At 38.3% G+C, this 13,116-nt stretch overlaps 1 protein-coding gene across 3 annotated transcripts in view; it reads right to left on the bottom strand.

Moving 5' to 3' along the window:
- Positions 1–13,116, bottom strand: part of SLC26A7 (solute carrier family 26 member 7) — a 74,134-nt gene that overhangs the window by 47,548 nt on the left and 13,470 nt on the right. For all 3 annotated transcript variants that reach the window (XM_069779649.1, XM_069779648.1, XM_009924102.2), the window contains 2 exons: positions 11,072–11,182; positions 6,742–6,914 (listed from right to left, as the gene is read on the bottom strand). In XM_069779649.1, coding sequence (XP_069635750.1) covers positions 6,742–6,914; positions 11,072–11,182 — 284 coding nt within the window. The remainder of the gene's footprint in view (positions 1–6,741; positions 6,915–11,071; positions 11,183–13,116) is intronic.

The following is a 13,116-nucleotide window of genomic DNA, read 5'->3' as shown; positions in this document are numbered from 1 at the left end:
GCCTATTCATATATTTAAAACTTGTTCACAGCAGGGAAGTTCAATAAGAATTAAATTCTCCCTTCCCTAGTGAATTTTTGTTTGTTTTCTAAGATCAGTTTGTGTTGTATGGATGTGAAATTTCTAACTGTGTAATAGCTTAGTTTCCAGAGAATGAGATGGATGATTATTTAGCTGTGGAACCAAAACCACGGAGAGAATTCTGTGAACTACGTAATATCACAGAGAAATATTAGTTAATATTAGCATTTCAGAGAAAGTTATTATGGTGAATTACAGGGAAATGTCATGATTGCAGAACTTAGCAACTTCAGCATCACTCTCATTTACTTTTTTTTTTTTTAATTTTAATTTTTTTACTTTAAATCTTCAGCATTTTAGGTGGATGTTTCACAGGTAGTAACTAAAAGGTCACATATCAAACATAATTTTTATCGTTTGTTTATAACCGTGGGCTATGTGAAATACATCCAAACCATGAGTATGGCTTCAGGTAGGCAATTTCTGTAGCCACTCATTTAAACAAGCAGCAGCCTACCCTTGGTGCCCCATCTCTTACTGCAGAAGGCAGCTCAGGACTTGCAGAAACAAAGGCAATGCTTCATCAGCATGTAGCTCCTACTCTTTATTTACATTATAGTTAAATAAATATAATGTGCACCCATATATCTTCCACAGTGAAGATCTAACAATGAAGCAACCAGAACAGAAACATCTGGGGAGGAGGGTGTAATTTTCAGCATAAGCTGGTATGGGAAACTCCTGCAGTCCTTGCAACACGAGTAATGTAGAGAAACTACTTAGATCAAGACGGGGCAAAAAGTTGTATTGAAACAAGCCTTACAAATCTGGTTGCACGTGACTTTTCTTGACAGATATACTTAAAATTTTTAGCAGTTATACAAGTATAGATCAACTCTCCAGTTAACCCTCTGTGCTGGGCAACAGGCATATAGCTTGGCTGCCACTGCTTTTTGGATAAACACTGTTTGAAACTAAGCTGACTGACAGCACACAATTACATCACATATTGCATTATGTCGTAAAATCTTTCACCCACTAAGCAATAACCAAAATGTAGTAAGACCAATATTCTTAAAGAAATTTCTGGTAATCTACTCTATCTTCGCTGTGGTTGCGATGCTCATTTTTGCGGGTTTCCCATCTTATTTTCTGGTACATTGTATGATTATTCTTCCTTCTTGATGCAGAAGAACTACAGAAAAAACTTACAGTGAAGCATCAGAACAGCAAAAACTTAAAGTACAAAAAAATGTCAAAAGCAAATAGTTTTCTCTTTTCATTATTTGTACTAATACCGAGCTTTCTTAAACTGTAAAAGGAACAAAATTTTCACTTATTTTAGGATTGTCTCCAGAATTTTTCATTTTTCAAAATTTAGTTCCTAGGGGATGAAGGAATATTTCAGAGAGAGAGAACGACAGTAACAAAAATGGTTTGAAAGGTGCATGGCTAGTTTCTTTGTGCAGTTTTTTTAATACATCATACTATGTTAAAAGGCTCATTAAGAAGTAGCTATCTTGAGATGAATTTTATTTTCACCAGGTATACAGTCTTTATTAAATTCATATGAATGAAATCAGGAGCTGTCATAGAAAGGAAAAAAACCACAGGAGAAAGTGAGGGAAAGCAGCCTTGAGTTAATGCACAGTAAAGGAGAAAAGATCATGGAAACAAATTATAAACCCAAGGGATTAGACAGAAGTGGTGGAAGGTGGGATTTAAAAAATAAATAATTATAGAAACAAAATGAAAACTGAAGTTGAGAATGGAAGAAAGATAATGCAAAGGGAACCTTTTCTTGCAGCTGTCTTTACTTCTTCATAATTTTACCCTGACAAGTAGAAGAGAATGGGGATTTAGCCAGGAGAAGAGAAATGAGTAATTGCAAAAACCAAAGCTCTCATGTTCATTAATTCAAGCCCTTTTGGTTCTTGTCCACTTTCAATACTTTCTTCCCATGACAACGTGCTCAGTTTATTATTGTTAAAATTCCACTCTCACTGTGTAGTCAATCTAACTTTATGGCCAGTAAAAATTTTTATGATGTAACAGGCACTTTGGAAATCACTAATCTCAAACTTTCTGTCCTCAGTAATTGAAAGGCTATCATGTTACCTGCTCCATGAATTCGGTTTTGGAGAATGAATTTTAAATCCCTCAAAACTCCACATTCTGGAAGGTGCAGCTTTTTTTCACTGTTAAACCAAACAAAAAGTGGTGGTACTCTTTCTGATCATTTGCTGCATGGGCTAAGAAGACGGGGAATATCTCTTGGCAGGAGGCAGTACAGACTGTGAACCTCTCATTTAGTATGTTGTATCAGTTATCTCAAAATCAGAGGCTGCAAAAGTGAAGACATCTATGGACTGTCTGGAGACCAACAGTCAAACACGCACAGTTCAGCTTGACTGAGTCACCAATTTAAAACTCTTTTTGGCCTGTTTCAACAGACATTATAATTGGGAGCTTTTGGTCTTTTGAATTGCAGCTCTTAAGTTCACTGTGGGTGGCTTGAGAGTGTTTGGTAGCTTCTGATGGTGTGTGGAGTGAGCTTTCTTCACCCCAGGACCTGAAAAAGACTTCTTTCTGTGGTCTTTCTGGACTAACACATAGCATGCTGTACCATAATTGTGGGAACCAGAACTCACATCCAGCCTAGTTGTACTTTTCAAGACACAGAATATGAGCCTGCAAGAAGTTATTTCCACTGTGAAAGAAAAATGAGCTCTTTTCCTGCTTATCACTGTATAATAAAGACTCATGTTTGTACCTCATGAAAAACTATGCATAACAGAATAGTGCAGCATAATTTTCCCCACAGGGAAACAAAGCTTCAGACAAGAATATTAGCCTTACAAAAACACACTTCATATTCAGATGTGCTCCTTCATTATTAAGCAAACTGATAATAGACCATGTAAATTTGTTCTCCTGATAACCAGAAATATTTTTTATTTCAACTACTCTACATAAGCAACTAATTATATATAAGTTTTAAAAATATAGTAGCTGAAAAACTTACCAGTAAAATGTAGAAGACTGGAATGCATTAACCAGCTATTTCTCATTCACAGAAGAGTAGCACAACTGAAGTCTGTAGCACTACAGTCCTTAAGAGAATAAAGCTTTTTTCCTAGGATAAATTTTTTTTTTCTCACTTTGAACTGCAAGCAGCTTTCCTCTACCTAGTCAGCAAATTTAATGTCAAATTTCATTTTAGAATGTTGAGGGTTTTTATAGACACATATATTTATGCAAGCATTCTTGCACATATAATAAACTAATAGGAAAAAAAATTCCAAAAGCTTTTTTTGTGGATTTTTTTGATGCTATAAAGGCATCATCCAATTCTAATTACAAAATTCTTCCATAGGCATCTGTTATGTTATGTCATTTCCTCTCCATATCAATACCTACGAGGTATTTAGTATCAGGGAATAATTCCATTGACTTGATTAGCTTTCCATGCCTTGTTTATCTTTATGGCCCCTCACTACAGGAAAGACATTGAGGTGCTGGAGTGTGTCCAGAGAAGGGCAACCAAGCTGGTGAAGGGTCTGGAGCACAAGTCTTATGAGGAGCAGCTGAGGGAGCTGGGGCTGTTTAGTCTGGAGAAAAGGAGGCTGAGGGGAGACCTTATCGCTCTCTGCAACTACCTGAAAGGGGGTTGTAGTGAGGTGGGTACTGGTATCTTCTATCAGGTGGCTGGAGATAGGACGAGAGGGAATGGCCTCAAGTTGTGCCAGGGGAGGTTTAGATTGGGCATTAGGAAAAGTTTCTTTACTGAGAGGGTTGTCAGGCATTGGAACAGGCTGCCCAGGGAAGCGGTGGAGTCACCATCCCTGGGGCTATTCAAAAAGCACGTAGACAAGGCACTTCAGGACATGGTTTAGTGGGCATGGTTGACGGTTGGACTCGATGATCTTGAAGGTCTTTTCCAAGCTAAATGATTTTATGATTCTATGATTTATAAAGTAGCAGTTACACAAACATTAAAAAATCTGCATTATACCTTCCATTCTTCTTTTAAAAATGAAATAGTCTCTGTGAATGTATTATATTAAAAGGTTTTGGTAATTACAGTTTTTATTTTATGTTTACTTATTTTCTATTTTAATACTATGTTAACTTCATCAGAATGCCTCTTAAGATAACTAAATATATTCCCTCTTTTATGAACACTCCCTCAAATATTAGATTTAAAAAGCAGTTTAGGAATCCAAAATTTACTACCTGAAAAAAATTGAAGGAGCTACACTCCAAATTTCAAATTTTATAAGCTCCACCTATTCTTGTCAGAAACCAGTTCTAATTTATTTTGTGTCTAGATGGCACTGAGATTCACAAAGCCTGCTCATAGCTTGCCCCACACAAAAATGCACACTTATGATCTTCACAAAACACAAAGAAGCCAAGTTCATCTCAAAAACACCTCTTCCCTTCGCCTTTCCTCCGTGACTCACTATTTTGTACATTTTTTCCTTTTTTTTCTTTAACATTATTTGCTGATTACAGTACTTAGCCAGGCTACTGGAAAAATAGTATCAAATCGCTTTTCTGGCAAAGGAGGTTTAGGTCTTTGCCTACTATTTCTAAGAAGGAACCAGCTGTTTTGGAGAGGAACTTTTCATTCTTCGTGTGGAAGCTGCCCAAGGTATGGAATAGTCATAGCATCAGTCATTTTTGTGTAATTATTGGCTGGTTAGAGCACTGCATTTTAATTTTTTTTTCAGTATAAAGAAACAGTCTTATAGTAGACACCATAACCCAGGTCTGCTCCCTTCCCAGAGAAATACCATCCCAACTACCAACTACACTGACTATTCCACTTCTTTTTGTATTTCAGGATGTCTTCAATAAAAAACTGTTGGCTCAAAATGCATCGCATTATTCTTCTTGTCCCAGAATACCACATCTATTACAGGCTATTCATTAATTTCTAGTTTAATCTGATAAGTAGAAGCAGGTCACTGACTTAGCTCTCCATTACCAGCAAGAGGTGCCCTGTCACCTTATCTGGGAATTGCAACTGCTAGCCAGGAGACTGGAATCATGATGAGAAACGTGGATTCCCACACTTAACAGCACGTGGCAAGATGGCAAAGTTTAATCACAGCCTTGATCCAGACTTTCACTTGCATATTGCGTACCAGTAGCTTCAAGGCACTCCTCTAGGAAATAAGTATTTTAGTCTGGTATCTAACCATTAAACTTGCATAAAGGACTAGCAGCAGCACTACAAGCACCAGCTGTATTAGTATGACTCTAACGCAAGTGACATTACTGACCTGGGAGAGGAGCCCATGCATGTGGAACAGGTCCCTATCAGACCTGCTTTGAAGATGCAGGCAGAGGATTTTCTAGTTCTTCTCATTCCAATCAGGCTTAGACAGGACATAGGCTGAGATAAGTCAGCTGGTACGGTTGAAGGCATATGAAAAAGCAAAACTTTTCAGAATGAAGGAGTAAGACATCTAGAGGATTTACACACCTAATGGGATTCTGCAGCAGCTAAGTAAAAAATTTCTGCATTGGATTTTGAAGTTAGATCAAACACAGGCACCAACTTCCCACTTGAGGCATTTTGGCCTCTGTGGGGACAACGTAGGAGATTGTCAGGCTGTGAGCGCAGCAATCCCACATGAGGGCTCTGTGCTGTAACATGCGCCCTGCACGTGATGCAGTGTTGTGTTGCACACACAGGTGCAACGGGACAGCACATGCAGCAGCCAGGCACAACCAGCATCAGCTCTACTCTGTATGTTGCCTGTAGGATTTCCCTTATGCTGCTACCCCAAGTCATAATTCTGTAACCAATAAAAGAATGAAAAAAATGCAACAGAAATGACCACGCTTCTTGATATTTCCTACTAACACAAGCATATGGCCCAGTTCCTGCCAAGCATGCAGGCCACTGGAGACCCCATTCTGGGCTCCTTCACTCATCCTCTGCGTGGTAGAGGGATCCAAAGCACCAAGCGCAGGGGTCTGGATTTCCTTCAGGAGGCCAGGTACCCAGGAGATGTTGCAGTGTCAAGTGCTGGAACATTTGTTCCGTTTTAATATTTACAAGGAAAGAGGGAAGCCTTTTGAAGACCTAAGACCTAAGACATTTGAAGACCTAAGCAACTGGCAACGAATAAAGGAACTCAGTGCTTGTGGTCAGAATAGGAAAAGAGAAGAAATTTAAAAGACCTCTGATCATTTGAATAAGCTTTGGAGAATCATTTGAAGACATCTGTTTTACTAATTTATTTTGCTTTAATGATGGGTGTGTGAACTCTAAAGAAAATTTAAAGATATTTTCCCTACTGTTTTTAATTATTGAATATTGTATAGTATTTCTCTTCAAGCCAAGAGCAATAGAAAACCTCAGGAATATGTCAGTGCTTACCAGGCGCTGATTCATGTTTTCTTTCTGAAGGAGAAGGAAAGAGAGCACCAACAGCAACTGAATATTATATTAGAGCTGATGAATGTGGTTTTACTTCATATTGCAACACCCTAGGAGCATGTATACAGACAATTACTACATCTCAACAAAGGAGCAACAAATTCTTAAAAGACATTAATTTCATCAGTCATGAACAGCGGGCCAGACCCATAGTCAGTTTTTCTCAGAGAAGTGAAAAAAAAAAAAAAAAAAGTATTACAAAAGTCATAGCTATCACAAATGCAATGCATCAGTAGCATACGGAGTATTTGTTTGCCACCAACCTGAATGATTCCTCCTAGAAATGAAACTGCTGCTGCAACTCCAATCCTCTGCATTTCAAACTCCGATAGGCCCAAAACTCCTGAATTATTATTTGTAGTGAAATTAGTGTTGACTGAAGGAACAAGACGCTCAACTGCGTTGGCAGATATTAAGGAGGTTAAAGCAAAAGTTCCTATAAAAAAAGCCACACATTAGTTGCCAATAATTCTATACCTGTCTGTACTCATGACTCCTGGTCTCTTTTTCAAAACTTGGCCATTATGAGTAGAAGTGCCATTTTGTGCATTCCTGTCATGTTAAGAACAATTTTTAAGGTAATCTTTTTAAGTAACACACATTTCTGCATGTAAAATACTATTTGTACAGGCGAACTAAATGTAAATTTTTTTGTGACCACATTCATTTAAAGACGTTAACAAAAGAGGTTCGACCACAACAATTCACAATGATTTCAAGTTACCAGAAATGCTTTCAACTCATCCTGGATGTGACGAAACAGCTTTTTGTCTGAGAATCCCAAATGTTCAGCATTCAAATTTCCAGGGCAATTAATTCACACACTATATATAGTACCTCACCCATTACAGTTAGCAGATGTGTAAGTTTGAAAACTCAACAATCTGCACTCTAATAAATGGAGGCAGATTATGAGAGAAACATTTATTTGCTGAGAGAGGTAAAGCAAGTTTAACGACACACAGATAAATAAGGATGATAATTCAATATTAAAAGGCACAGACACATTCACGCAGAGCTCTAAGAGCATAAGAAATGCTCTACTATGTCAGACCAATGGTCCATCTCACCCAGTACTCTGCCTCCAGCTGTGGCAATTGGAGGTGTTACCCAGGAAAAGCACACAAGCCTGGCCATTTTCTGCAGGCCATTCCCCTCATAATCCCCCACCATCCATAGCTGTTGTATTAGGGAAATACATCCTTATTTGGCCCTTTTTTATTTTGTTTATGGACTAGCATTCATGAATTTGTCAAAGCTCTGTTTGAACCTGCTTGTATTTTCTGCCTCCAAAATGTCCTCTGGGAGCAGGTTCCAGAAGTTCACCATCTGCTGTAGTGTTTTCTTTAATCCGTACTTTGAAAGTCTTTTAAAGTGATCTCTCACCATTTTCATTGAGCTCTCCTTATTTCTACTGTTGCAGGACCTGGGGAACACAGTTCTACCTTCACCTTGGCCTTCATAGAGTAAACCTCCCAGCATGAATTCCTTGGGAACCTACCAGGGTCGCCTCCACCCTGAAAAATGACCATCAAGTAAGTCCTACCTTTTGCTTCTTATCCTTTAACCTGCTAATAATTAATAAAAGGACTTTTCTCCTATTACAAGGGCAACTTGACTTCTTTAGTAACCTTTGGTGTGGAACCTTATCAGTAGCTGTTTGAATATTCTCATATCTTATATTCAAAGTATTTCCTTTTTCCATGTGCTTACTGACACTGATACAGTACTCTAGGAAGTTAGTGAGGTAGGATTTTCCTTTACAGGAGTCATATTAACTCCTCTCCAACAGACTTTGATTATACATATCTTTTAGTATTCTTATTTTTATTATAGACAAGTCTGCAGTTCCCAAGGTTCCCTCCAGAGCTCCTCTGACAGTGAAATTACACTGATAACTTAACAATCCTGTGGCCTTGTCACACCTTTGTCAGAAAGGTGTCCCACCAGTTTCCTTCCTGGAGTCCTCATTTTAATGTATTTAAAGAACCTTTAACTACCAGTTTGATCATCCTCTCCATGGCATTCTTCAAATTCCTTCTTTTAGCCTTCTAAACTTCCTGCATGTGCTTGACCTGCCACATTTCATGGCTTTCCCGCTCACTTCATTTGGCCAAGCTTTCCAGTTTTCAAGTGCCAAGCTCTTCCCTGTGACAGTCTCCTTAATTTTCCCATTGAGCCATGAGGGGTTTTTTTGATGACATTTTCTTTTTTGAATCATGATACACATTTTACCTGGGCCTATAATACATTTTTTTCAAGCAACACTCAGGATACTTGTAGGTATTTTGCTTTTCAGATTGCTCTTTTTTCTTTTAAACCTGATCTCTCCTTTTTACTTTTTTCATTTTTAAAAAAAAAAGGTTTACATAAAACTGGATTTAATAACAGTTGTCATAAAATTCTACCTGATATCAAAGACCTATATGTGGTATTATGACAGATTAAACTGTCTCAGAGGATGTGCCAATTATACCAAAAACAGTCAAGAAAAAGGTGTAGGGGTCAGTTGCTCAGGTGAGTGATCTTTTAAAGTAGAACAACTATCTCACAGAAGAGACATTTCAAGTGAGTAAAAGTTGACAGAACTGGGCCATTGATGAATTTTCCTTTTCATATGAACATGACTGACTTTGCTAACAAAGGGCACCTTCATAGTCTGTATACATATGGAGAGCCCTGCTGATCTTACAGAAAATGCTGGTAGGTGAAGAGATCATCACCAATGTACCTGAGGAATTACAGAGCATTTGGGGATCTGAGGCAGGCAGTATAGCTCCAGTTCAGCCTGCACACCACAACACCTTAATCGAGGCTGGTGGGATGAATGCATGAGACATTTCTACTGAAAGGATCAACAGCATGTGTCACAGACATTTATTAAAATAAAAAAAACTTCATGACTGCAAAAGAACAGTTTTGTTGCCTTTTTTCCTTAAGATTAAATTCTGGAATATACACCTGTGAAAGGACCAGGTTTCCACACCAAGGACTGTGCAGGAATCCACAGCTATGGAGCTGTGGGACTCAGCAAATCATTCTCTGAACGGTATTACCTCCCAAGCATAAAACAGACTTAACAGCTTGTACTTACCCATTCTATCATCTGTTTTCATTACTAGAATTATGTCAGCCAGATACTTATTTATCTACTTTCCAACATGTGATCCTATGACAGATTCTTGTCTTCCTAATAATCTTACACCAACGAACTGCTGACAATACACTGCTAAACTACTCAGTTTTGAAACAGCTTTTTAATATATTTTCATGTTTTAATAAGTATACTAATCTATCTCTACTTAAGAATCAGAATTATTTTCCAAATTCTAAATTTTCACTTTTTTGTTTTTGAACACTTCTCTCTCTTACTTGAGCTGAGTACATTCCATCACTCACTACAGCATCAGATCACTAACAGCATCCACAGAACCTTCTCAGACATCAAAAGGCTCAGATACTTTCTGTGCCCCTAGGGAAAACAAACTTTCAGTCTTCCTTTTGCTCTGTGACAATTTATAGCTGATCAGCAATTTTAAATAATTTAACTGAATATTTTTGAAGAAAAAAGGTGCTCAAAGTATGTGGCTAACTTCTTACTAAAACATTGCATACACTTGAGTGCATACACATGAGCAATCAGATTCTGCAGAGTTCATTTTGTGTGTGATTACTCAGAATCATCTTTTCTCTTTTCTCGAGTTTTTTTCCTCCACAAGGAGAACATGCCTCCTCCCTGCTTAAATCTTCTGACAACCACAGAAGCTGCTTCCCTTTACCCGGTCCTTCCTACCGTGCTTTACTACTGGGCCTGTCTCATCCTTCCTGCAAACTTCAGGGGCCACCAAGTGCCCACTTCTGCACACCAAAGAATTTGTGGTTCAACCTCATGAGTATTATTTCCAACTTCCAGCTATAATTTGGTTTCTTTGGAGTCAGAAACAGAGCATTCGCCAACCTATTAGGAGATCAAAGTCATTCAACTCTTGCAGTTGCTGCTGGCTCTGCTGAGAGTAAAGTAGTAACTACTAGCATAGTAGGCAGGGAGCACCTTTTGCTGCCTACCTAATTACTCTGCAAGTGGACAGGAGCTGTACTGAACTCATTGGGAGAATCTCTAGCTTTAACACAATAGCAGGTAACAGGCACGAAAAGCTTTTTTTCTGAGAAAGGCAGGGTTTGTATTCCAGACAGGTGAGAAGTAATGTGTGTTTTCTGTGGTTTAAGAAGCAGTCGAGATTTTTTCATTCCTGTTTCCATATATCTTGTTGGCTGAGCCCTTTGTTAAAAACTTAGCCTGAGGCAGATTTCTAAAGTAGAGTTAAAATACAAAAGCCCTTAGTAAACTACATTTACGAAGGAAGTGTCAATGCAGTATTAAATTATAATGGCAGGAGTAACTCCAATATATTCTTAATGAGGCTCTTTAAAGTATTTAAACTGGCAAAAAATAGTTGTAAAAGAAGCACAAAACCAGCTTATTTCTGTTTAGTCTTAGATAATTTTCCTTCCACTGATCTTATAACAAACCAAATAAATGTTCAGTTTCCAATTCCTTATTTCTGAAAATATTTTTAGCAAATAGACACTTACCTGTCGCAACATGACGTCCCATTCCAAATATGGCATAAATAATGACAGGGAAGAAAGAGCCATATAAACCAAAAACTGGATGGACCGAAGACAGAACAGCAAAGGCCAGTCCTATAGAAAGTTAAATGGAATTACTTCACTATATGAAGATAAGACTGTTCTGCATTTTTTTTTTTTTACTTTAATGAGGAAACATGTACAATTTTATTAAGAGCAGGAAAAAACCTACCTTCATTTACAAAAACCTAGAGCATAAGTCAACTACTGTACAATTAGGACCAGGAAGAACTGTGGAAGGTTTTTTCGTCTATTATCTCTCATCAAAACTCTCACACTTTCTTCTGAGTCTTGATCACTGGCAGAAACAAACGGGTCACAGATACAATCTAATCTACGGCACCACCTACCATGTTTCCAGGTTGTCACCATCAGTGGTTCCAAACTCTTTTTTAATAGCCTGTCCTCACAGGAGGAGGTAGCACCATTTCACCCCCACCCTCACAAAGAGGGGTTTGAGACTGCCAGGGCTCCAGGCAGTCAGATGGTTATTTCTTACAAAGAGTTCAAAACCTATAATTTTGGTTTGGATGGAGCCCCTTCAGTCTGCTTTCTTCTAATTTCTTAAACAAAAAAATATTACAGAGTTTGTTGTCTTTGGGTGCCTCTGTTTTTTAATCCTTAATTTTTTTTTTTTTTAATGTAAAGCTGTCAGTCCAGAAACAGAAAGTATTTGACTTTCATGTTGAGATGGAGAATGAACTGAATTGATTAGGATTTAACTTCACAGACTTACTAGTTACCTTCATTGCTTAGCTATAGAGGACAGCACCCATCTTCTTCTTAGTCTCAGAATATGTCAAGAAATTCTCTCTTAACAGAGACATTCCCGCAAAGCAGCTTTGGTTGCTGTTCAACTTTAGATACCTAAGTCTGCATTGACTTCTTACAAGTCAGCAGAAAGAGAGACTCCTCAGACTGTTTCAGACCAGCAGCCTCTACTGTCATTTCACAGTTTTTTCTCCTAGAAACTAAGAGTAGGAGAAATTGCCTGGCAGAGTTTCTCCATAAATCTTGGTGAATACCATGTTGTGCAGTAGGGAAGACAGGACTGGCTTGTGTAACACACAAGGTGCCTTTCTGAAGTCCACCTTCAACCTGAGTGACCAATCTCAGCTAGTGTGTACACGTGTGTATTGGGAGAATGACCACACGTGGTCTGGGACAGAGGTGGTTCACATCAATGAAATGGAGTTGCCTTCTGTGTACATTTGAAATCTCCAAAGAAAATTAAATATGTAGGATTCACTGTTCGCACCAGACTTTCCTGACTGCTCCAGAAAGCATTTTTTACTTGAAGCACTGGTGTATGGTGTCTGAATAATATGGAAAGGGCCAAAGAGCATCTTTGGGTTTAGGCTTTCAGTGGCAATTTGGAACATTTTGATTCAAGAGCTCTCTTCTTGAATCTGGATTTGAGTCTGTGACAGAGCACATGGTGGGGCAATAAAATGCCAAAAGGCCAGAAGTGTCAAGTTCCCTGTGAAGCAGACAAGGCCTCGCATTTCACCAGTTCTTAGGAAAACATCACGGTGAAGATTTTGCCGAGATGGATCTTACACAGATCATCTTCATCCACACTGCACTCAGCTAAGCAGCACCATCAGTTGTGACTTGGAGAGGAGAGAAGATATTTTAAAACATGTCTGTTTTAAAACATTGATGCCTTCTTTTAAACAATAAGGGACTTCATTGCTCTTTTGCCTTTTAATTAGCATATCTACTGATCATCACTTCTGCTTTTTTCTCTTAGCACACCATTATCATGAACCAGGAAGGTCTTTGAAAAGAAATTATAGCTCTACATCCATGTTCACATGATCAATAGATGTAAAAGAAGATTCTGACCCAAGAGCAACACAGAAGGGTGTGCCTGAGGTGAATAAAAACAGCACAGAAGAAAACTGCATGAGCCTATCCAGACAAAAGTGAGCATGGGGAAAAAAAGAGAGAAAGAAAAGGAGAAAGAGCTTTTTAAGGCTTGTTCA

This window comes from Haliaeetus albicilla, chromosome 3 (genome assembly GCF_947461875.1).
Source record: "Haliaeetus albicilla chromosome 3, bHalAlb1.1, whole genome shotgun sequence".
Taxonomy (NCBI): Eukaryota; Metazoa; Chordata; class Aves; order Accipitriformes; family Accipitridae; genus Haliaeetus; species Haliaeetus albicilla.
Note: the sequence above shows the minus strand (reverse complement) of the source record. Positions and strands in the feature narration are given on the sequence as shown.